Source organism: Chiloscyllium plagiosum, chromosome 5 (assembly GCF_004010195.1).
Source record: "Chiloscyllium plagiosum isolate BGI_BamShark_2017 chromosome 5, ASM401019v2, whole genome shotgun sequence".
Lineage (NCBI taxonomy): Eukaryota > Metazoa > Chordata > Chondrichthyes > Orectolobiformes > Hemiscylliidae > Chiloscyllium > Chiloscyllium plagiosum.
The window spans coordinates 66727218-66750185 of record NC_057714.1 but is presented as its reverse complement, the minus strand read 5'-3'; the positions used below and the strand labels follow the sequence as shown (position 1 = coordinate 66750185).

Here is a 22968-nt window from a genome sequence, read left to right as displayed (position 1 = left end):
TTGGAGATCCTGCATAGAGAAGAAATCTTGTTCGAACCTGTGCATAAAAATGTTGGCATATTGGGGTGCAAATTTGGTCCCCATGGCTGTTCCGTGTGTCTGGATGAAGAATTGGTTGTCAAAGGTGAAGACGTTATGATCGAGGATAAAGCGGATGAGTTGTAGGATGGTGTTTGGAGACTGGCAGTTGTTGGTGTTGAGTACTGAGGCTGGTGCCGCGATGCCATCCTTGTGGGGGATGCTGGTGCAGAGTGCGGAAACGTCCATTGTGACGAGGAATGTTCCCGGTTCGACTGGTCCATGGGTGCTGAGTTTCTGTAAGAAATCCGTAGTGTCGCGACAGAAGCTGGAGATCCCCTGTACAATAGGTTTCAAGATGCCTTCCACATAGCCAGAGAGATTCTCACATTGGGTCCCATTGCCCGACACGATGGGACGTCCCGGTGTGTTGGCTTTGTGCCTTTCTTGTTAGCTGCTGGATTCACACCCCAACAACCAAGGCCTCTAATTGGACAAAGCCCCCCAAAAGCAGGTTGGTCAATAATGTTACAGAGTGTTTTGACTCGTAGAGCCATAACATTTACTCCAGTTTGTCAGAAGAGCAATTTTCTCAGGATTTTCTTTTTAAAAACAGACTGAAAGGGAGAGTTTGAGGAGGCTGATTGGAATTGTTAACAAAGGGATAATTTACAAGCAAACAGAGTAAACAGTGTGGTGTGAAGTTGTCTAATCGCCACCCTCCCCCTTCGCTAAGGCCTCCACCCCTCTCCCCCCCCCCCCCCCCCCCCGGGTTGAAGTTTGTACCTCACTGGTTCTCCATTTCATTCTGCAGCATGTTGCATCTAAACAGGAACAGACATACAGGCAGGGATGGGTCTAAATGGATCTATCCTCCGTCTTTATGGGCAGTAGTCTTACACATCCAGTTTCAAATCCTCGGTTAAATTCCCAAACTGAAACCCGAGTATGCTTCAATCTCCAGGTGTTCCTGCTAAGCGAAAAAGAACAATTTCCAGATCCTGTTAACTGAAAGACTAATGCACCACACCATTTGCTGGTAAACTATCCCCTTGTCCCCTTGTAAACAAATTCCCATCAACCTCCACAAGCTCTCTCTTTCAGACTGTCTTCAAAAAGAGATTCCTGGGAAAATTGCTCTTCTGACAAATCTGCCGTGCATGCCTGGCTCTACGCATCAAAAGACTGTATAACATTAACACCCAAAGCTCTTTTGGCCATTTCATCTGTCCAGCATCTTTCTTAAATTGGGTAAAATACCTTTTGACTCTATCCTCAGTAAATTCAGGCACTGAGTGCACATTCCTATTTAAATCAGAACCAGAACCACACTCCAAGCTATTTCACTCCAAGCAGTTAATTTGTCAAACTCATGTTCTCTAATTCTCTATTTCTTTGGAATCCAAGTTTTGTTTTGTAGTGATTGGAATGAGGTTGACCAAGTGGACCTCACTGATTGGGGCTGTTAACCTAGGCTGATCAGGGAGCCCTGGCTCACAGAAACAGGAGTGTCAGAGTTTCTCCTCACTTGAGGGACTGGTTCTGAGTTCGCTGGTCAGAGTCCGTATGTGCACATGTAAATAAAGGGTGACTTGGTGATGGTATACCACCTTCATGGAGTTATTTCAGTTTTTAATTCCATCTCCCTTTCCTTTTCAAGTTTTCTTAACTCTATTCCCTTCTGTTTTTCTCTCTCCTCCATTTATATTATCCTGTGTCATTTTTCTAACTCAAATCTGTTCGTTAATAAATGTATCATAGGTAATTCCAGCTGTGACATCCCAATTTCAAGTTTCCTTTCTTCTAATTCTAAAATCTGGATAATCACTTAAGGGATCCCACCCTTACAAAATTCCTGCTTTTACGTCTACCTGTAATTTATCTACTAACTCTCAGTTTAGTTTTAGTCAAAGGTTTTAAATAATCCACTGCTTTGTCTTCCACACCCATAAAACTCGTAAGATCCAGAACCATAATCCTATTTTGTGCAGGAAACATGACCGCAATGTTGTGTATCTGTTGTTTTAAAAAGAAAGACAAAGATCCTTTTTAAATCCAGTGAATTCAGAAATCCTGTGCAAGCCCCCCATTGTTATGATCCCAGATGATGTTTAAATTAGATTCCCTACAGTATGGTAACAGGCTCTTCGGCCCAACAAGTCCACACCAACCCTCCGAAGTGTAACCCACCCAGACCCATTCCCCGACCTGACATTTACCCCTGACTAATGCACCTAACACTATGGGCAAATTTAGCATGGCCAATTTAGCATGGCCAATGCACATCTTTGGATTGTGGGAGGAAACCCACACAGACAGGGGAAGAATGTGCAAACTCCAAACAGACTGTCGCCTGAGGCCAGAATCAAACCTGGGTCCCTGGTGCTGTGAGGCAGCAGTGCTAACTACTGAGCCACTGTGCCGTCCTATGTTATTACTGGACAAATCAGATCCTAGACTGAAATCTGTTTAAATAGATCATATTTTGTTTGGTTTTAATGAAGTGATCTTTAACTGAAACACAAACACTCAATACTGCACATACAAGTTTAACAATAGCACAAAGTTTATTATGCAAAAGAAATGCAGGTAAAGTAGAGTAAACAAAAATATATATATATATAAAGCACAAAGTTACAGAATTCAAAACACTGCTAAATTCAATCCCATGAACTACAAAAGCACACCTTTAGAGTGCTTGCACTGGAGTGAGTTCACTTCTCTTTCCTATCTATAGGGCTCACTTCAGCTGAGGTTTCAACTCCTCCATTGATTTATCCTATAACTGAGCTTAGACATTCTCAGCTTCATGTAATTCTTCTAGGATTTTAATCAAACACTTACAGTCTGCAATGTATAAACTATACTCCTTACACTGAGGTAATGTTTTTCTTAACAGTTCTAAACTATCTCCCTTCTTTAGAAGCAATTGCTATATAAATCCAGCTACAACCAAAACTTCTACAAAACTGCCAAAGTGAAACCCCAAAACATTTGACATTATGGGTGCTCCCCCTGCCCATCCCAAGTTAAAAGAACCTTCCAGAATCTGCGAACTGAAAGCTTAATGCACTATAATGTTTATTTTGTTTAATTGTCTCCCAATGGAAGCAAATGCCCAGGAGCCTTCCTGAACTCTCAGTCTCAGGCTGTTTCAAAAAAATTGCTTTGACTACAGAAATACATCTAAGTTAATCAATAAACTACTTCATAGAATTATCATCAGAAAATTATCATGGAATTCATACAGTGCAGGTAGAGGCCATCCAGTCCATTGAGTCTGCACCGACCCTCCGAAGATCCCTCCCCCGTATCGCCACAACCCCATGTTTATCATAGTTAACCCCCTTTGTCTGCACATCCCTGGACACTTTGGGGCAATTTAACATGGCCAATCCACCTAACCTGCACATCTTTGGACTGTGGGAAGAAACCAGAGCACCCAGAGGAAATCCATACAGACACAGGGAGAACATGCAAACTCCACACAGATAGTAGCCAGAGAGCGGAATTGAACCCGAGTCACTGGCGCTGTGAGGCAGCAGTGCTAACCATCTCTTCAGAAACACAGGAAGCCCAACTCAAAAAGCTAAAATACATGATATTAGAACATAAATAAATTACACACCTCACAAGACACATGGTGAAATGATCCAATTAAAAAGCATAAATAATTATTGAAAGAAACTGTTATTAACATTTAATCATCTAAACGGGCAGTACTCCTTTGGGATAGTAGCTAATAGGTTAAAATGATTTTGTGTTTAGCACAAGAAAAGGGGTTTTAACTCAGTCACAATTGAATGAGTGAATTATCTGATCAAAGGAAGTTTTACTTTAATTCTATTGGATCAGGAAGAGCAGGAGTCCTCCTCTGGGTCTCTGGGCTTTCTTATGTTGCCGGCTCCTCGAGTTGGGAGGCTCTGCTGAGGCACCCATTTTTCACAGGAGTCAGAGGAATATCTCCCTAGTTGATAGCCCATTGTTGAAAACTGAGACCCTAGAATTCATACAAAATTGAAAGTTGAAATTGAGGTTAAGTTGTAGCACAGAAGGCATGCTGATTCAGATCTATTTATTGCGTTATAAAGAAAAAGTTCAGTATAACTATTTCCAATGTTTTACATAGTAATAATGAACTAAAACAGTTGCATTCTGCAGCATTAGTTATAAAAATATAGGTTGAAAAGAAAGTTAGAAAAGTATTGCTAATCAGACCTGATGCAATTGTCTACAAATGTCAATTGTGGAGTCATAATCATACAGCATGGAAACAGACACTTCAATCCAATTCATCCACGCCGACCAGACGTCCCAACCTGACCTAGTCCCATTTGCCAGCATTTGGCCTATATCCCTCCAAGCCCTTCCTATTCACATACCCATCCAGATGCCTTTTAAATGTTGCAATTGTACCAGCCTCCACTCCTTCCTCTGGCAGCTCATTCCATACATGTACCACCCTCAGGTTGTCTCTGATGCCCTTTCTATATCTTGCTCCTCTCAACCTAAAACTATGCCATCTAGTTTTGGACTCCCTACCTTGGGAAAAAGACCTTGGGTAGTAATCCTATCATCATGCCCTTCATGATTTTATAAACTTCTATAAGATCACTCCTCAGCCTCTGAAGCTCCAGTGAAAATAGCCCCAGCCTATTTAGCTCTCCCTTTGGCTCGCTGGCGACATCTTTGTAAATGTTTTCTGCACCGTCAGAAGTTTAACAACATCCATCCTATGGAAGGATAAAATAAGTCTTTCTGCTAACATTGATGCAAAAGTGTCAGCAAAGAAGCTTTACATTTTGATATCAATCTGTGCAGCCACATGTCTTGTTCAGGTGGGATTTGAATCTGGGCTTTCTGGCTCAGAGGACAGGACACTACCACCCCACCACAAGAGTTTTGGCTAAGAATCTTTCTGTTCAAGGACAAATTATTTTCAGGCTCAACTCATTTGTCAAAATTAAGTCACCAACATAAGAATTATTAGCAACAAGTTCCTAAAATGAAATCTACCAACATCCTGAGATTAACGACAGGATTTGTTGGAATTAAATTCATACTTCTGAGTCACTGGTGTTGTATGCTTAACATAAAAATTGTGAAGCTGTGAAATTATTGTTAAAGGACTTGCACATTGTGAAGGTAAAAAACACATGAGGAATCCCTAATTTCTGGCTTTCCCACTAACTACCAGCCTGCAACCTCAACTTCCACTTGGTTCACCACTGATGCATAATGGCAGCAGCATGTACCTCTACAACATGCAGTGCAGTAACACGAAGGCACCTTCCAAACCCATAATCTCTACCACGAATAAGGATAAGGGCAGCACATGCGTGGGAATACCACCACGTGAAAATTCTCCTCCAAGCCACAAACTGTTCTAATCTAGAAATATATCACATTCCTTCACTGTTGCTGGATGAAATTCCAAGAACTCCTTTCCTGTCAGCCCTATGGGTGTCCCTATATCCCATCAACTGCAACAATAACAAGATAGGTCACCATTAGCTTCTCCAGAGTAGTAAATACTAACCTAGCCAGTGAACCCCGTATTCCATCAATGACTAAAAAAAAGTTTGAAGTTATGACCTCAGTGATCCTGAATTCATCAAATGCGTTGAACTCGTTTGACAGCTTCTTACTAGTGATGGTATATCATATAATATTTCATCAGTGATTGGAATGGAACAAGTGAGGTTTGACAAACAGCATAACATCTGGTTAAATGTATTGAAATGAAATAAAATATCAACCTCTGAGATATTATTGAAACTTAAGCAGTAATGAACTTCACTTGTTCTTCATATAAAATGAAGGTCTAATTTGAAAGTTTAAAGGATGGTTCTTTGTAATACCAGCAGGTGCGAAGTAGCACTGTCACAGATTGATTTTTGGCTAATTGATATCCAATGTATAGCATCTTACCAACCTTTTCTAATGAAGTTTTACTGTGTACTGTTCAATGGAAAGTGGTTTTGGCTGGATTCCCAAAATGGTGAGTTAAGAAATGGTAGTATTTACAGAGGTTATATTTCACTGGGAAATGCTGACATTGTAAATACAAGCATTAAAATCAATTATACTATTTACATTGCACACAATTATGAACATTGCTGTATAAATAGTATGGCAGCTGACATAAAAGGAACATATCGCATTTTTCCACATTGTACACCAGAGATACTGATATTGATTTCAGTATACCCATTTACAGCATACAGCTGTTTAATCAATCTTTCTCCAGTAAAATGTTGACATTCAAAATTTCAAAATTCTAAAATGCCCAAACTAGCAATGGATGCTGTACTTCTTTAACAGCTCCTCCATTACAATAAGGTTTTCAAGTTAACTGCCATAGATAATGCAATACAGAGGGTACGTTGCATTTGAACATTATTGCATTATTATGGATGGAGGTAATAGCTGAAAAGGACTAAGAATACAAATGAGAATCTTTATAGAATTTCTAGAAGGAAATTGGGTATAGTTTCTGAAAGGCACAAATTCTTTGGGATTATTACAGGAAAAGGGAACATTCCACTTTACAAAAGGTAGGAAGCTTTTAAACAGGGTGTAGAAAAGATTTATGAAAATGATTCCAAGGATGAAGGATTTGGTTCGATGTGAGAAACTAGATTTTGTTCTCCTGGGGAATAAAAGATTGAGAAAAGATTGATGGAGGTATTCAAACCTCAGGGGGAGTCCGGAGAGAGTAATTAGAGAGAAATTTTACCCATTGGCTGAAGAGTTGAGAATCAGAGGATACCACTGTATCAAGAATGGCAAAAAGAAAAACAGTAAGCATCTTTTTACACAGGCAGATTGAATCATGGCTTTCAATGGAGAATTGGACCTGAATTGATTAAAAAAAAATCAGGGCTACAGGGACAAGGCAGGGGAGAGAGACAAGCTGATTGCCCTTGCAAAGGGCTAGCATAGCACAACTGGTTGACTGGCCACTTCCCTGGTTGTAATCATTCCAAGGGCTGAATTTTGTCTCTGTAATGAAAGCCACTGGATAAAAGCGCACCTCAGACATTTGGAGGGTGCAGGCCTCAGTTCTTTGGCGCACAGGCAACTTGCTGTCAGAGCAAATGAAACTTTAAAAGAAGAGGACATGCCCTCATGAGCTGCCAGCCAATTGGACAGGCTGACATCTCTTCAATGCCAGGAGCACCAGCTGGAGCGGTGACCTCTGCTGAGTCTTCAACTGTCAAAAAATGATGCTGAGTGCCCCACAAGACAAGTGCAATTTGGATTCATTGGGGCTAATGAGCCAGACTTCAGCAAGGGCGGAGGCGGGGGGGGGTGGTGTTCATGAGGAAAGGGGTAGCCCTGGCCACTAGGGGTGGGGAGGGTAGTCTGGAATCCACAGAAGTGCCTGGTCAGGAGAGTACCCACAAGGAGACTTTACTGGGCATGCCCCACACTCGAGGAAGGTAAAATACCAAGAATACCCTCTGAGGCCTGTAAATGGCCATGACTCCTCGTCTTTCTGTATTAGTGATAAAATTCAATGGGGTTAGAAAGGCATTTCAATCCCTGCCTTCCCTCTTCATTTGCTACCCTTCCCCACCTCTCATCCATCCCTAAAAGACTCATATATTTAGCCCGTGATTCAGTAATACAACATTATGGAGTCACCTAGATTAGACTTCCTACAGTATGGAAACAGGCCCTTCAGCTCAATAAGTTCACACTAACCCTCTGAAGAGTAACCCACCCAGACACATTCCCCTACCCTATATTAATCCTGACTAATGCATCTAACACTTTGGGCAATTTAGCGTGACCAATTCACCTGAGGAGTTTTGGAGTGTGGGAGGAAACCAAAGCAGCTCCACACAGACATGAGGAGAATGTGCAAACTCTACACAGATAGTCATTCAAAGCAGGCATCGAACCTGGGTCCCTGGTGCTGTGAGGCAGTAGTGCTAACCGCTGAGCCACCATGCTGCCCCAATTTTCCAAATGGCCACCATACCCTTATTATTGATTTGGATAGCTTTTTTTTTGGTCAGGGCAGCCATACACAAGTCACTGTTGGCCTCTGCATCATCTAGCATTTCCTGTTGCTCTTGCCTACTACACATTAACCCCAGCAGGACTATGCAAATGCACTAGGCACTATGCAAATACATGGACATTAAGTGACAACAAGATCAGGTTCAGTTCCAGTGGTTCCTATAGGGCACAGGCACAGGCCCTTCCTGAAGAAGGGCCTGTGCCCGAAACGTCGAATCTCCTGTTCCCTGGATGCTGCCTGACCTGCTGTGCTGTTCCAGCAATAAAGTTTCAACTTCCTATAGGAACACCCACAATTTAATATCACTTGTGCAGAATGACTGCTGGGACCCTGCCACCATCTCTGCATGAGATGCAATGTTCAGTATGTATCCAACAAGCTATATGGTTTACTTTCAGAGCTTATTGGGCCCTCATGAATGTCAGTTGATAATAAATATACTTTGAGAAAATATCATTTAGAATTGCCAGCGATTTCCCAGATATAAACATGTTTGGACTTAGGTATATTTAATGTGAAATGTTAAAAGATGTTATAGCGAAAAGTTTAAGTTTATTTTCTGTGATAAATAACATTAGTTGGTCGAGTTATTGATTCTCCCTTAGTGCTACTAAATTGAGATGCTTAGCAAATGATTATTTCATACATTTTCTTTCAAATCAATTGACTGTGACTCTCATTTTGACCTCAATTTAGTTCCACATGAACCTGATTAATCCTCATTTTGGTTTTCAGCATTTTGCAGATAAAGTTAGATTTCCTATAACTTTTGTAAAGATAACAGTTGCTCTTTATGTTAGTTTTATCTAATCTTTATGTTCTTAATTTTATTATGTTTTTGAGGTGACAGCTGCATTTAACATATTTTGTGAATTTATTAAACTTACTTATTAGGTTGCGGCAGCTATTGTCAAATACAGTGGTTGTAATACTTTGGTTGAGGGACAAATCCATTTTGAAAATGGATGAATAATCTTGACCAACCAATGAAACAAAACATCATGGTGGAATGTTCCCAGCCTTTGCATGACGTGGGCACTGGTACGTCAGTTGGGAAAATATGGCCAGATCAGAAAGATGATGGCATGGATGAAAGCTGATGTCAGATCGCTCAGTGGTTAGCACCGCTGCCTCATAATGCCAGAGACCTGGTTTGATTCCCACCTCAGGCAACTGTCTGTGTGGAGCTTGCACATTCTCCCTGTGTCTGTGTGGGTTTTCTCCCACAATCCAAAGATGTGCAGGTCGGATGAATTGGCCATGCTAAATTGTCCATTGTGTGAGGTGCATTATTCAGGTGTAAATATTGGATACAGAATTTGTCTTGTTGGGTTACTCTTCAGAGGGTAGGTGTGGACTTGTTGTGCTGAAAGGTCTGTTTTCATACTGTAGGGAATATAATCTAATCTAATGAGATTCTCAACGTCAAGGATAAAACATCCCAGTTTTGCAACCAAGCTTTGAATGGGGAGACTGTTCTGAAGAAGAGCCATTGGTCTTGAAACATTAATTCTGCTTTCTCCCCACATATGCTGCCAGACTTGCTGAGTTTCTCCAGTAATTTTGGTTATTGTTTCAGATTTCCAGCATCCATACTACTTTGTTTTAATTTAGGATTAGAATCTTGTGAGGTACTGCACGTGGCCAGCCTCCCTGGCTTAACTTCTGTAGCTGCAGATACAATGACAGTCGTTCTCAGAGCTGATGATGAAAAGCAAACATAGATTTATAAATCTGATGTATTTAAAATATGTTTCACCCATGTCACCTACATGCCTTCATTTCTTTTCTCTTTCTCTCCTGTGGGTCCAGACTTGCTGAGAGTGTCATGGCTAGATGCAGGTTCACTGTCCTTGGCTTGAACTCTCACAGGATTGAGTTTGCAGGCAAGGTGAAAGGCTGAGCACCTCTGGAGTGTCCTGAGTGGTCCACATACGGCAAAATCCTGGAGTGTCCTTGCAGTGATGAGTGCTTCCACCACTGGTGACCACAGAATAGCCCAAGCTATTGAGATAGCGTGCATACGTAATGAGGTGGGCAGTGGAGAATTGTGTGGGAAAATTCACTGGAGCTCACAGAGAGGAACCTTTCCTGAAATTCCCCACAATTAAAACTTATTCAATTTTTGGTAAAATCCAATGCCACACAGTATTCATAAAATGAAAGTGCAAGTGATAAGACTGTTTTAATATGCTGTTAAATAAAACAAAAGTATATTTATAGACAGTATAATGGGTGTTCTGCTTCTCACTGATCAGTTGATATTACTCAAATCTAGAAAGAGCTCTATTTTCTTGGACAAAGATGAATTCACATAGCGCCCACCATCTTTTAAGTGGCGATGAGGTGGGGGAGTCTATCTGCAAATCTTTTTTGATATATTAACTCTCTATGTACATTCCCTTCCTAAGTGAGACAGCTAACCCACCCAAAGCTGCCTTTGTGGGAAATGCATGAATCTTCTGTCTTTGGGCTTGTACCAATTTGTCCATCTCAGCTGCCACATAATTACCTGGCGGGCACCCAGGATGTCTTGACCTCCAGGGATTCACACAGAAACTGCTGTGCTATACAACCTGTGTTCATTATATAATTATATATCTGCACAGCACTAGCTCAATGACTAAAATAAAGTTGTGATCAGAAATGCTCCAGATGGGGCCCAACTCCTCTGATTAAGCATTACATTCATGAGGATGTTCACAGTGAAATCCATTATTCTCTTTTTCCATAAAAACATTATATCTTGTCAATTCTTTTTGAACATCATACAGAGCATAGATAGTGTGAGAGCTGTCCAGAATGACATTTCTCAGCATGATTTAAATACACAGTAATGGACAGTCAATAAGAGCCTGACCAATTCACATATTGAGAAACAGTTATCACTGTTGGTCTACTGAGATTCTTTTTAACTAATATTTATAAAAATCTGCAGATTAATCTTCTCAAATAGGTGGTATATCTATTGGTTGTACTTCACTCCCAGCTTATAGCAAACTGGTCTTTAGCCGCTGTTTATTTACTTCGTGAATTCCCTCGAAAGTCTGTACATACTCCAGTCTGAACAGCACTATTCAAATATACGTGAACCCACTCCAAGTAAAAGTTTTCAGTTTACTAACAGTTCTGATTGTGTCTGTTAATATTCTAATGCATGATTATTTTTTGTAAGATCTGATAGTAGTTACTATTAAACTGTTCTTGTCAATCTGTCTACGTAGCAATCTAATGGTGTCTGGTAATTACTCTGTCCTACATAAATTAATGCTTGGTTATTAGTCAGTTAAATTTCAGGTCATACTAATTTCATGAACAATCCATATTAAGATTTTTGCGATACATTTATTAACATTTAGGCGCTGAAACTTATTGAGAATTTATTAATATAGTTAGAACTTAATTTTCTCTTCAATTGTTATTAGTTTTAGTAAATAAGTAGACAACACTCAAATCTTTGGAAGACCAAGGCCAGTGCATTTGATTCTCACCATAAACCCTTCTTTTACTCTATCTGGACATTGTCTCATCCTGTACCAGGTTATTCACCATTTTGGTGTCTGATTTGTCACTGAGTTGAGTTTCTAATGCTATATCTTCCTCACCAAAATGATCACCTATCTCCACTTTTGCCTATTTACTCCTAAAACCCTTAACCAGGCTTTTGCTAGATCCTGATGTGATTATTCCAATTCCCCCTGGTTGGCACCCTATCCCTCACTCTACAGAAACTTAACCTAATCCAAAATGCTGGTCCCAACTCACATCAAACATTTCATTTGTTGATGTGCACCAGATAATAGGATTGAAATCAGGCTGTGTTCTGAAAGGCAAGCAAATGAATGGATATGTGCAAAATTATTTTGTTCGCCATTTCGATGAAGACATCAATCAGTTAAATTAATATAATGGATAGAGGAGAAAGTTAATGTAATGGATATAGGAATGTTCTAGATTTGTTACCATTAGTGTCTATGCCTTCAGCTATCTCAATCTACAGCCTGACATATCCTTCCCCTAGTCCTACACATCTTGGCCCCTCTTTTGTCATTTAAGACACTATTTAACACCTATCCCTTTGTCCTAGTTTTGATGATTTGCCTAATATAAATTATACATCCTTAATCCAATGCTCTAGTTCAACACTCACAGTACAGTTCTGTTTTCATTCCATGTAAAATCGCTGCTTAGCTCACAAGAGCATGGTATAGACATGTCCAGTTTAGACTTGCGATTATTTCATTGCAGTGCTGTTTTTACTGTCCAGAAAAATTCAAATAACGCTTGTTGAACCCTTTGGTAAAAAGATTTATTTTGTTGCTCACAACTAGGTGTGGGAAACATAATAAATTCAATGCTTTAACTCCACCCAGGAGCCACTGCCTCTGGTGCTGATAGTGCATATGAAACTTCATCCTTTTCCAGCTCCTACATTAGGGAACATTTATTGTTTCAAAGTACAATATACAGCAAGAAAATTTAACCCAATCTAATAACAAAATGTAGGAAAATTATGAACAGCATGTTCAGCAGCTGTTTTCAAAAGAACTCCACACTGACCCTAACATATCACTTGCTGTGAGTTAGCAAATTTGCTGATCTAGCAAACATGCACTTAAGGCTGCCTCATTACAGAGGTACAGCCTGTATCCCATTAGGCAGCAACATCCAGTTTTGTTTGATAATGTGAAGTGCCTTGTAATGTCCTTTCCATGTTAAAGGTGGTATATTTAACAATTCACAACACAATTTAACAATTCTGGTTGCCTTTATTCCACTGGCAGACAAAAGACGATATGACGGTTTCTCTTATTGTTAATAATTGTCTTTACCAGTTAGGAAACTAAACAATGAGCAAAAAATGTAAGGAATAGCCTGAAAAAGATGATGTAGGTCATAAACAATCAAGATTATTCATCAAAGAATCAGCACAGATTCAATAATCTGAATACCTGTTTCTGTGCTGAACAATTCTATGATTCTTAGGGCTGAACGTTTGCAGTCCCCTGCTAGAAATTGTGCAGGTTTGGTGGTTATTAAAATCCCTTGGTAGCCTTTACGCCATTCTCATGCCTGTCCCCAGTTTGTTTGCAAAACCCTGTCAGGTCACCCTACTTGAGCGTCAGGGAAGGAGGGGAGAGACATCTCCATCAAGGACTCTCTTACCACATTGGGTGCTGTCTTTCAAAAGTGCCCCACCTCCCATGGGTGTTTTCTTCTCCTGGAACATGGCCTCACCTCTCTTCACTGCCAGGAGTCACCCCTCACCCACTTACCTAGACCTTGACTGTGAGACTTCACATCTGGGGACTGATTGTAGTCCTTGGTGTGGCCATTGGGGCTGCGAGGACTACAGAATTGCCAGCCAATCAGATTGGCCAGTAGCTCTCTCTCAGCTAGAGGGACTGAAATTCCATCTGCAGCCAACTAATGATCCTCAGGGTCAGAAATGACTGTGGAGCTGCTGTGAATGGTGGAGATGAATTTCCTGCTGAACCTTCAGGTAGCAGGTGGGAAAATCCCTTTTTTCTATTAAAACCTGTCCCAAAACCTGTACACTTAAGTGTAATATATACTTAACATTGTTTGCTCTAATCTGTTTTGTGTACTCGCATTATTAGTTGCTTCGTTGATTTAATTAGTCATGATTTAATAAGCAGCCTATAGATGACTAATTGTTGCTTTACCCTTCAGTTACTTTGACCATATTATTATTGTTAACATGCCTGTACCATCAATTAGCTCCCTCCATTTTGGTTGAACTGCCGTAACCTTTACTTTGCTGCTGGCATAAGATTTCATCATAACACTTGCTGTTGTTTCAGTTACTGTTTATAATGTTCACATGTCTGCAGTTAGAAGAATGAAACCAATTTTCCTTCAGATAAAAACCTGGTGAACTGAGCTATTGTTTGATGTCTCTCAGGGAAAGATTATTTTTCCCTTTGTTGACATGCCCCTAAACGGTTTTTGAAATTCACATTGACCTTGATTTACTCAACTGTCTTCCTTTTGACTATTGATGCTTTGTTACAAACCTGCATGGTGTTAACTTCATTTTCCTTTCTTAACTGTCAGTCACAAGGCAGCTTGCTCTGTATTTATTCTCACATCATTTTGAACCTCCCTTGTTATCATTATAATTCACTCTCATGCACTCACAAGAGGAAATGAGATTTTTCTTTAGCTTGTTCAAAAATGTCTCCAAAATGTGGCTTTACTTTAATCAAGTAAGTTGTGGACACAAACATACTAGCTCTAATTCTTTGGAGGCATAGGGTTGCAGGACAGAAGTGAGTGGTGTGACCCACTACCCTCCTCCTCAACCCACATCTGTGGGCTGCAGCTTATCAGTGGGGTCCAATTAAATGGCTGCTACCAGAAGTCTAATATTGTTTTATGGACAATTGAATGGCCCAGGAAGTGCAAGCTCAATCAGAGGGATAGCAGGTCAGCAGCACTAATACCAGCTGCTAGCACTGCACCTAGAGGAAGAGGACTATCAATAGATGTGAGCCCTCAAGGTGAGGTAATCTGGGGGTGCCATGAATAGTCGGCAGGCCCTGCCACCGGGCACAGGCAGCACTGATGCCGCCATAGTCACAGCCATTGTGCTCAGGGACCCCTCCGTGAGCCACCATGAACCCAAAATGGAAGGCTCTGCACGCCCACCCCCATGCCTCCCTCCACTCCCACGTCCAACTGCAGCCTGAGCAAAGGCTGCCAAATGTTTTTATCCTCTGTCACCTTTCTGGGAAATCTATTCCAAATATCCACGACTAGATTGTAACTTTGCACAACAGTGAGAAATGCGAAATAGGGAGCTGGCAGCCAGTTGTACAGTTCTCCTAATGTCTATTTCTAATCACTGTCAGTCACTTCACATTAATACACACAATCAACATCTACTCTGTTTTGATGTCGTCATTCATGATCTACACATTTATTCCCCTTCTCTGAATTTGATTCCATTTGCTTCTTTTTGAATATAGATACTGCATTAGCCATAGTTCAATGCTCTGGTGTTTATACTTCTAAATCCAATGGAGACAAAAACAGTGCAGATGTAGATTTATTTACAAGAATACCTCTGCAATGATCAAATAATTATAAACACTGTCTGAAGGTTTATAAAGTTTGCAGTAGCTCCAAATTGTTTTATGTTCTGTCTGATCAGAAGGTTTCTGATGTTTCCAATAGAAAATAAATTTTAAAAACTGCTTTACAATACTAAGAAAACAATTAAGTCTGTTCTGATTTCTCTTCACGTATTGTCAGATTTGCATTGTTTTCCAATTCCCGTTACTCCTGATTCTTCCCCATCACTTTTAAACAGGCTGTAATTATCAGAGTTTATTGGCATGCTTTTATTATATCGGTCAAGATATTTCATCGCCTTTATCCTCTTGCATTTTATCAATTACACTTCATCGTAATTGCCTTGAATTAAATCTGTTTATTAGCTCTTCTGCTTGATTATATTATCAACCAATTAATATTTTGTCACTGTGTGATCTAGACGTATAGGAGAAAGTGAGGACTGCAGATGCTGGAGATCAGAGCTGAAAAATGTGTTGCTGGAAAAGCGCAGCAGGTCAGGCAGCATCCAAGGAGCAGGAGAATCGACGTTTCGGGCATAAGCCCTTCTTCAGGAATGATTCCTGGACGTCGATTCTCCTGCTCCTTGGATGCTGCCTGACCTGCTGATCTAGACGTATGCAGAGATGGTTTGGTTCAAACCACACAGTTTATGTCAGCTTGCTTATGTAGTACCTGCTGCATGTCATCAATCATCACAATGTCTTGGTGATAAGGTATAGGTTGTATTAATTAATCATATCACTGTCCTGTTTTACTGACATTATCGATGGTTAAAGAGTTAATTCCATTTGATTGCTTGATCTGTAGCCAATAGATATAAAATTGAGTGAACATAAAACCATCATGCCTCTGTGCCAGTGTTAATAATTCTTCACTGTTTTTAAGCTTATAAATGAGCAGCCTATGTAGCATTTGAGGTTTCCTTTTCTTTAAGATTGATCTTTGCTATCATATATTCTTGAATGTTTATATTCATGTGCATATATAGTTATAAGCTTACTGTCTTCTACTTCTGTCTCAAGATTTGATTACGCATTGTCATTTGGAGTGCATACAATTCATTGTTTTCCCTGCACACATGCTGCCTCATCTTAATTTTGAATCACTTTTCTAATGTATACATTGTCTTGGTTTTGATCTATTTTGTAGCTATCATTTTAATTTTAGTTTTATTTATTGCATTTACACTTTATTGTGCATTTTATGCTAAGTAACAGAGAGAAGAAGAAGTTTATTTTGGCAGTGTTTGATCATTTGTCTCATTTCCTATGTTCCAACCACCACATAGCAATTACACACACCCACCCCAACCGTAACCTCAACCGTAAGCACACACAAATACATACCCAGTCTTCAGTGAATTGCTGGCACGTGTCTGCCCCTTAAGAAGCCAGGAAAGAGGAGTACAGCTGCAGGCTTGAGAGTGAGGCAGCAAGCTTAAATATCTTAGCTGAGAGTTCCTCTTTGGGAGCACCGAGGCTGGGAAATAACACTGAAAATGGGCATCCTGTTGAAATCTAACCAACAATTACACTGAATATACTGTATAGGGATAGAAAATTGCAAAAATAGGTTTGGACGGAATAGTACGTGATCATTTGGGCTGTACTGGCTTTACTGCCCATCCTAGATTAGAGTGGTGCTGGAAAAGCACAGCAATCCAGGCAGCATCCGAGGAGCAGGAAAACCGACGTTTCAGGCAAAAGCCATTCATCAGGAATAGAGGTCTTGGATGGGCAGTAAAGCCAGTACAGCCCACATGATCACGTACTATTTAGTCCATACTTATTTTTATAATTTTCTATCCATGTACAGTATATTCAGTGTAATTGCTGGTTAAATTTCAACAGGATGCCCGTTTTCAGTGTTATTTCCTAGCCTCAGTGCTCCCAAAGAGGAACTCTCAGCTAAGATGATTTAAGCACTATTCCTGATGAAGTGCCTTTGCCCGAAACGTCGATTTTCCTGCTCTTTGGATGCTGCCTGAACTACTGTGTTTTTCCAGCACCACTCTAATCTAGACTCTGGTTTCCAGCATCTGCAGTCATTGTTTTTACCTTTACTGCCCATCCCTCAATCCCTTCACAAAGTGATAATGAATTTTCTTCATCACTGCTGTCCATTTGATGTAGGTAGACCCACAATGCTGTTAGGGAAGGGGTTTGAGGATTTTGATTGAAGGAATGGTGATATATTTGAAGGTCAGGATGATGAGTGGATTGGATGGGATCTCGCAGGAGGAGATGGTGTTTCCATGTATTGGCTGCCCTTGTCTTTCTGGATGGAAGTGATTGTAGGTTTAGAAGGTGCTATCTCAGGAAACTTGGTTAATTTAGCACTGAGAATCTAATTTTGCATCCATTTTGTCCCATATTGACTTTAGATAAGGCACATATACTAATAGGCATAAATCCAGAGTAGAAAAATGTGGTGCTGGATAAACACAGCAGAACAGGCAGCATCCGAGGAGCATGAGAAACGACATTTCGGGCATAAGCCCTTCTTCTCCTGCTTCTCGGGTGCTGCCTGTCCTGCTGTGTTTTTCCAGCATCATATTTTTCAACTCTGGTCTCCAGCATCTGCAGTCCTCACTTTCTCCTAATAAATCCGGAGTACACAGTCTGTAGGATGGAGCATGCGTGATTGTAGTTATGTCAGTGTAAAATCATTAATCAGCAAGGATCAGTAAATGGGTCCCAGCTGTTCACAATATATAAAAATGATTTGGATTTGAGGACCAAATGCAATATTTCTAAATTTGCTTATGATATGAAGCTAAGCAGGAATGTGTGTTATGAAGAAGATGCAATGTGGCTATAGGAGGATTTGGACAAGGTTAGTGAGTGGGCAGGAACATGGCAGATCAACTGCTATATGGAAAAAAATTGTGACACTATCTACTTTGGTTGGAGGAACAAATGGCAAGAGGTTGGAATATGTAAATGTACAAAGGGACTACGGTATCCTTGTCGATAAGTTACTGAAGGCTAGCACATAGCAATCTATTAGGAAAGCTAATGGAATGTAAACCTTTATCACAAGAGGATCTCAGTAGAAGAGTAGTGATGTTTTGCTTCAATTCTGTTTCAGCTTGGTTAGGCCGCATGGGAGTGCTCTGGCAACTTCTGTCTCCTTGTCTCTGGAAGAATATTACTGTCCATAGACAGAGTAAACAAAGATTCACCAGACTTATTCCCAGGATTGGGGGAATTGACCTTTGAAGAGAGATTGGGCAAACTGGACTTGGAATCTCTAGAGTTTCAAAAATGAGAGGTGATTACATTGAAATCTAAAACAAAATTAAAGGCAGAGGTAGGATATATGTAGGTAATGTGGCTCCCTTGGTTGGGAAGTCTAAACCAAAGAGCACAATCTAATAGTTGAGGGGATTTAGGCTGGACTGAATTGAGGAGTTTTCTTTTTACTCAGAGGATTGTGAATGTTTGGAATGTTCTGCCCTAACATTTAATGGAAGCTCAGTCCTTGAGAATGTTTAAAGTAGAGATTGATAGATTTCGTATTATTGATCATGTAAATTGTTATGGTGATGGTGTGGATAAAAGGTACTGAGGTGTTTAATCAGCCATGGTCACATTGAATAACTGAACAGGCTTAATGGGCTGTATGGCCTATCCCAATGCCTGTGTGCTACTACAGTCTGCAGACGTTCTACATTTCAATAATATTCTGCCAAATATCTGTCCATTTATTTTTCCTGTCTGTATTCTTTGTTAACTCTTGGTATGCTCACAATTTGCTTTCCTACCAACCTTCATATCAGAAGCAAATCTGGTTACAGACTGTCCCGAATACTGGCTTCATTAATAGAAATGTTGAATAGTTAATGCCTAGTATGGATCCCTTTGGCATATCTTCAGTTACATTTTGCCAACCCAAAAATAATCCATTTATTCTGACACTCTGTTTCCTGTTAGATCTTGAGAACATCCAAAGTACATCAGTAACTGTGTTCCTTACCATCAGTCTGTTCATGCTATACTTGCTGTTCCACCACTGCCAGATCAGACTGTAGTCCTTGAATATCTGACAGGAGAAAAGCATAGGCTAGAGTTGTGGGAGGGAGAAAAGAATTACGTATTTAAACTATCTGATACTTGTAAGTCAGGAGAAATTTTAGAGTGACAGTGAAATGAGATGTGAGGAAGAGGTTTAGATTTGTGCATCTTTAATGGTTTCCTCCCTGCCATGGCTAAGGCCTGTCATGATTGCTCCAATGATAGCCGCACACTGCTTGTAAGGGTGGTAGAGGCAACAACCCCTGAAATAATTCCACAGGGGCCAGTATCCCGTCACCACATCACCATTTATTTACATGTGGAGAGTCCTTGACACTGATCCAGCTCCCTCAGAGCTCGCTCTCAGAGTGAACAGAATCCTCTGACACCATGTTTATATCTCTCAGCCAGGGCTCCCTGATTAGCCCAGATTAACAGCCCCAATCAGGCAACTCATATTCTATGCAGTCCACCTGGCTGACCTCGTTACAATCACTACAAGCCCCATAAAACATTTAAGTAGTATTTAGATTTATATTTACATTGTCAATGCATACAAGATCATTAGTCAAGTGCTTTAATGAAATTATAGTAAAATAGCTGTGTGGCTGTTTTTGACCAGCACAGACTTGATGGGGCAGGCCCTTTTTCTGTGCTGTAGTCCTCTATAATTCTATAGCCACCATCTCCTCTATCAGGTTGAGGATATCACTGCAGTGTCTTCTGAAGATTAGCACTTACTACCTTTAATTCTCTGCCACCTTGTCTTGCACGAAAGAAGAAAATATGACACTCGGTGTAATGCAATGTGTCTGGGTAATGTGGCTGTCATGGATGAGCAGCTGGCACTGATTTCAAGCTGTGAAATATTGGTGTCAGACTAGCAGTAGTTCTAAGTGTGTGAAGGTGAAGTGAACTTACAAATGTTAGGTATGGGCCATTGGTAAATTAGTAATTGGTGAGTGAAATGAGCTGTTGGTGACAGTAGAGGCTCAGTTGTAAATACAGTATATGGCATTTGGTGATGAATTGTGTGCAAAGTCAGTTGACCTGTTCCTGGATATCATCCAGGGCCTGGGGGTTGCTCTGTTTGCATTGACAACAATAGCCATCTGCTCCCCCACCTTCACAGAGTTTGCCTGCAGGGCCTTCTGACTCCCTGTGGAGTGAGAGCCTCTCTCCTCCTGTCCACTTCCTATACCAAGGCCTCCAGTGTTGTGTCGGACATTCATGATGCACACTTTCTTCTTGCAAGTCAGGTATTTCCCCAGTTCCTATCAGCACTTACAACACCTTTTAAAAAAATGCAAGCTGGCTTTAAGTGGTGTTTAAATTGCTTCTCCTACTGAGGTTTGTAGTCACTCAATAAAATTTTAGCACAAGATTGAATGCATCTATCATTTAAATCATTGGGACAGCAGAAGTTTTCTTGCTACTTGCATTGTCAGGAATGGTATGGGTCAATCCCACATTGCTATCACCACACTTATTTTTGTGGAATGATCGAAATTTGCCCACCAGTGTATCATGTTCCCAGGCTGCATTAAGGTCAATGACAATCATTTTCCTTAATTATATACAAAATTATACCAAGTCGTCAGAAGTACTATTTGTTTCTATTTTACTTTCTAAATATATTGTCAGAAACGTCTAATTATCTCAACATTATTTCTGTGCAGAATATGAAGGCTCAGGAACAGAAAGACGGCAAAAGCATGTAAAGTGTGGAAAATGCAAGTATGGGGCTGAATGTGATGAAGATGCAGAGGATGTCTGGTAATTTATCTTTCAAAATGTAAAACAGAGGCAACTTAACTGTAGGTTCAAACAAAAAGCAATAATAACTTCTATTTCAAGCAAAACAAATAGCAATTATTTCTGAAGGTGTTGAAAACCTGAACAAGGAAATCCATATGTTTCATTTTGTGACCTCAATTGCAAGCTATACTTTTTTTGTGTGTAGGAATAGTTTGGGGTGGAATTTTATTGTGCTTACCATTGATTTCAAACTTGTGAATATGCTTATTTTGACTGATTAGCCTTTGACTGATAAGCACCAATGAGTTGTAAATGGATGAGAGTTTACCTCACTGTCAAACACTGAGGATTTATGCTGAATTGTGTGAAGCTTTATTGATTAAAAATGGCAATACACAAAAAGGTAAAACAACATACCTATATGCAAGCCAAATGGAAATAACATCAGAAAAATGAAAAAAGGATAAATACAGTACAAATATTTTTAAAACTACCAAGGAAAGTGCAAAGAGAAAAATTTAGAACAGCACGTTACACTTACATTGTGAAAACATTGAGCTTTTGTTAGTATGTGGTCTACTTGGTTTGATTCTCTCTTATACCTATTGGACTAATTGTTTTCTAGGTTTTCTTTGCCAGATATTATATTTATGTTCAATATATGTACGATATTGGAATTGTATCCCATAGGAGCCAGGAGAAATACCTTGATGTAGGGGAGACATATTCTCTTGGAGAGCATCTACTTGACTGTATTGAACCTTGTAAAACAATGTTTGTTAAAGTAAATTGACTGCCTCTTTTAACAAGCCTGTCTTGAATTTTGCAATCAAACACTGCTGAATGTGTGTATGCATAATAAGCTTCATGAAACTGTAAATCATTGCATCTTTCTTTGTAGATAGTTTCAAAAGTATAATTTCATTCTGTGTTTACATTTCTCATTCATCAATAACACACTCATTGAACATTTATTAAATTTATCAAATGTGTTGTTTATAAGTTTCATGATGTAGTGAAAAAGTGGTTCTATGATACCCCAAATATATGATTTTAATCTCTAGGTCATTATTCCAACAATAAGTTTCTGCAAGTGAAGCACAAACATCTCTCAAAGACTTTGTATTACCCATCAAACAACTTTGAGTGAATACTCAAAGGGTTTAATTTAATGCTCATGCAGTGGTTCCAGTCAGAAAGCCAGGGAAACATAGCTCAGCCATTTTTGGAAATCTTGATGGAAGTTCAATATCTGGGTAGCAAAGGCTCTGGCTGTATCTGATAGGTAAAATGGAAACACGTGAGGGTCATCCCACTGAGGTGGATAAGAGAGGAGAGATTTTGGAAAAGGTTGTTGCATTTGTTAGTGTCAAAAACTAGAGAAATTAAGGAGACAAGGAAGGTGTAAAGAATTCTGAAGAATTCTATACATGGCTGTAATGAGGCTATTAAATGCATTTGGAGTTATGGAAACCTGGATGAAGAGATGCATACAGGTAGTGGCAAGAAATCTGGGCACAGATGTGGCAGGTGACAATGTATTCAAGGAATTTTGAATAAACAGGGCATTTGAAAGTGTTACAGTCGTTTGTGTCAACTGGCCCTGAAGGGAAGCCATGTGGTAAGCAATTTACTGAGTTTAAGGACAAGGGAACAGACTTGAGCTAAGATTAGAAAGAGTGTGGTGATGATGCTGGAGAAACTAGACATCAGGTGAGTGTTCAGGCTATAACCAAGGAAGTTTGGCTGATAAACAAAGTTTAACAGTACAAGAAGGTTAATGGGTGGCTTCTATATTGATAATGATAATGTCTCAATTTCTCACAACTGTTCAAGCTGAGGGTTGAAGGGATTAGGATTAAGGAAGAGAGGGTTTTAACAAACTTAGCCTTGACTAAGTTAATTGTCCTGAAACAAACTTCATGGGAGTTCATGTACCTGCTCCCTCCCTTGCTTTGGAAAGCTTCTGCACGGTGGCTCAGTGGTTAGTACTGCTGCCTCACAGTACCAAGGACCCAGGTTCGATTCCAGCCTTGGGTGTCT

General features: G+C 40.0%; 1 protein-coding gene across 1 annotated transcript in view; it reads left to right on the top strand.

Moving 5' to 3' along the window:
* Positions 1-22968, top strand: part of LOC122549953 (tomoregulin-1-like) — a 226681-nt gene that overhangs the window by 157262 nt on the left and 46451 nt on the right. The window contains exon 5 of the mRNA XM_043690236.1: positions 20847-20943. Within this exon, the coding sequence (XP_043546171.1) occupies positions 20847-20943 (97 nt within the window). The remainder of the gene's footprint in view (positions 1-20846; positions 20944-22968) is intronic.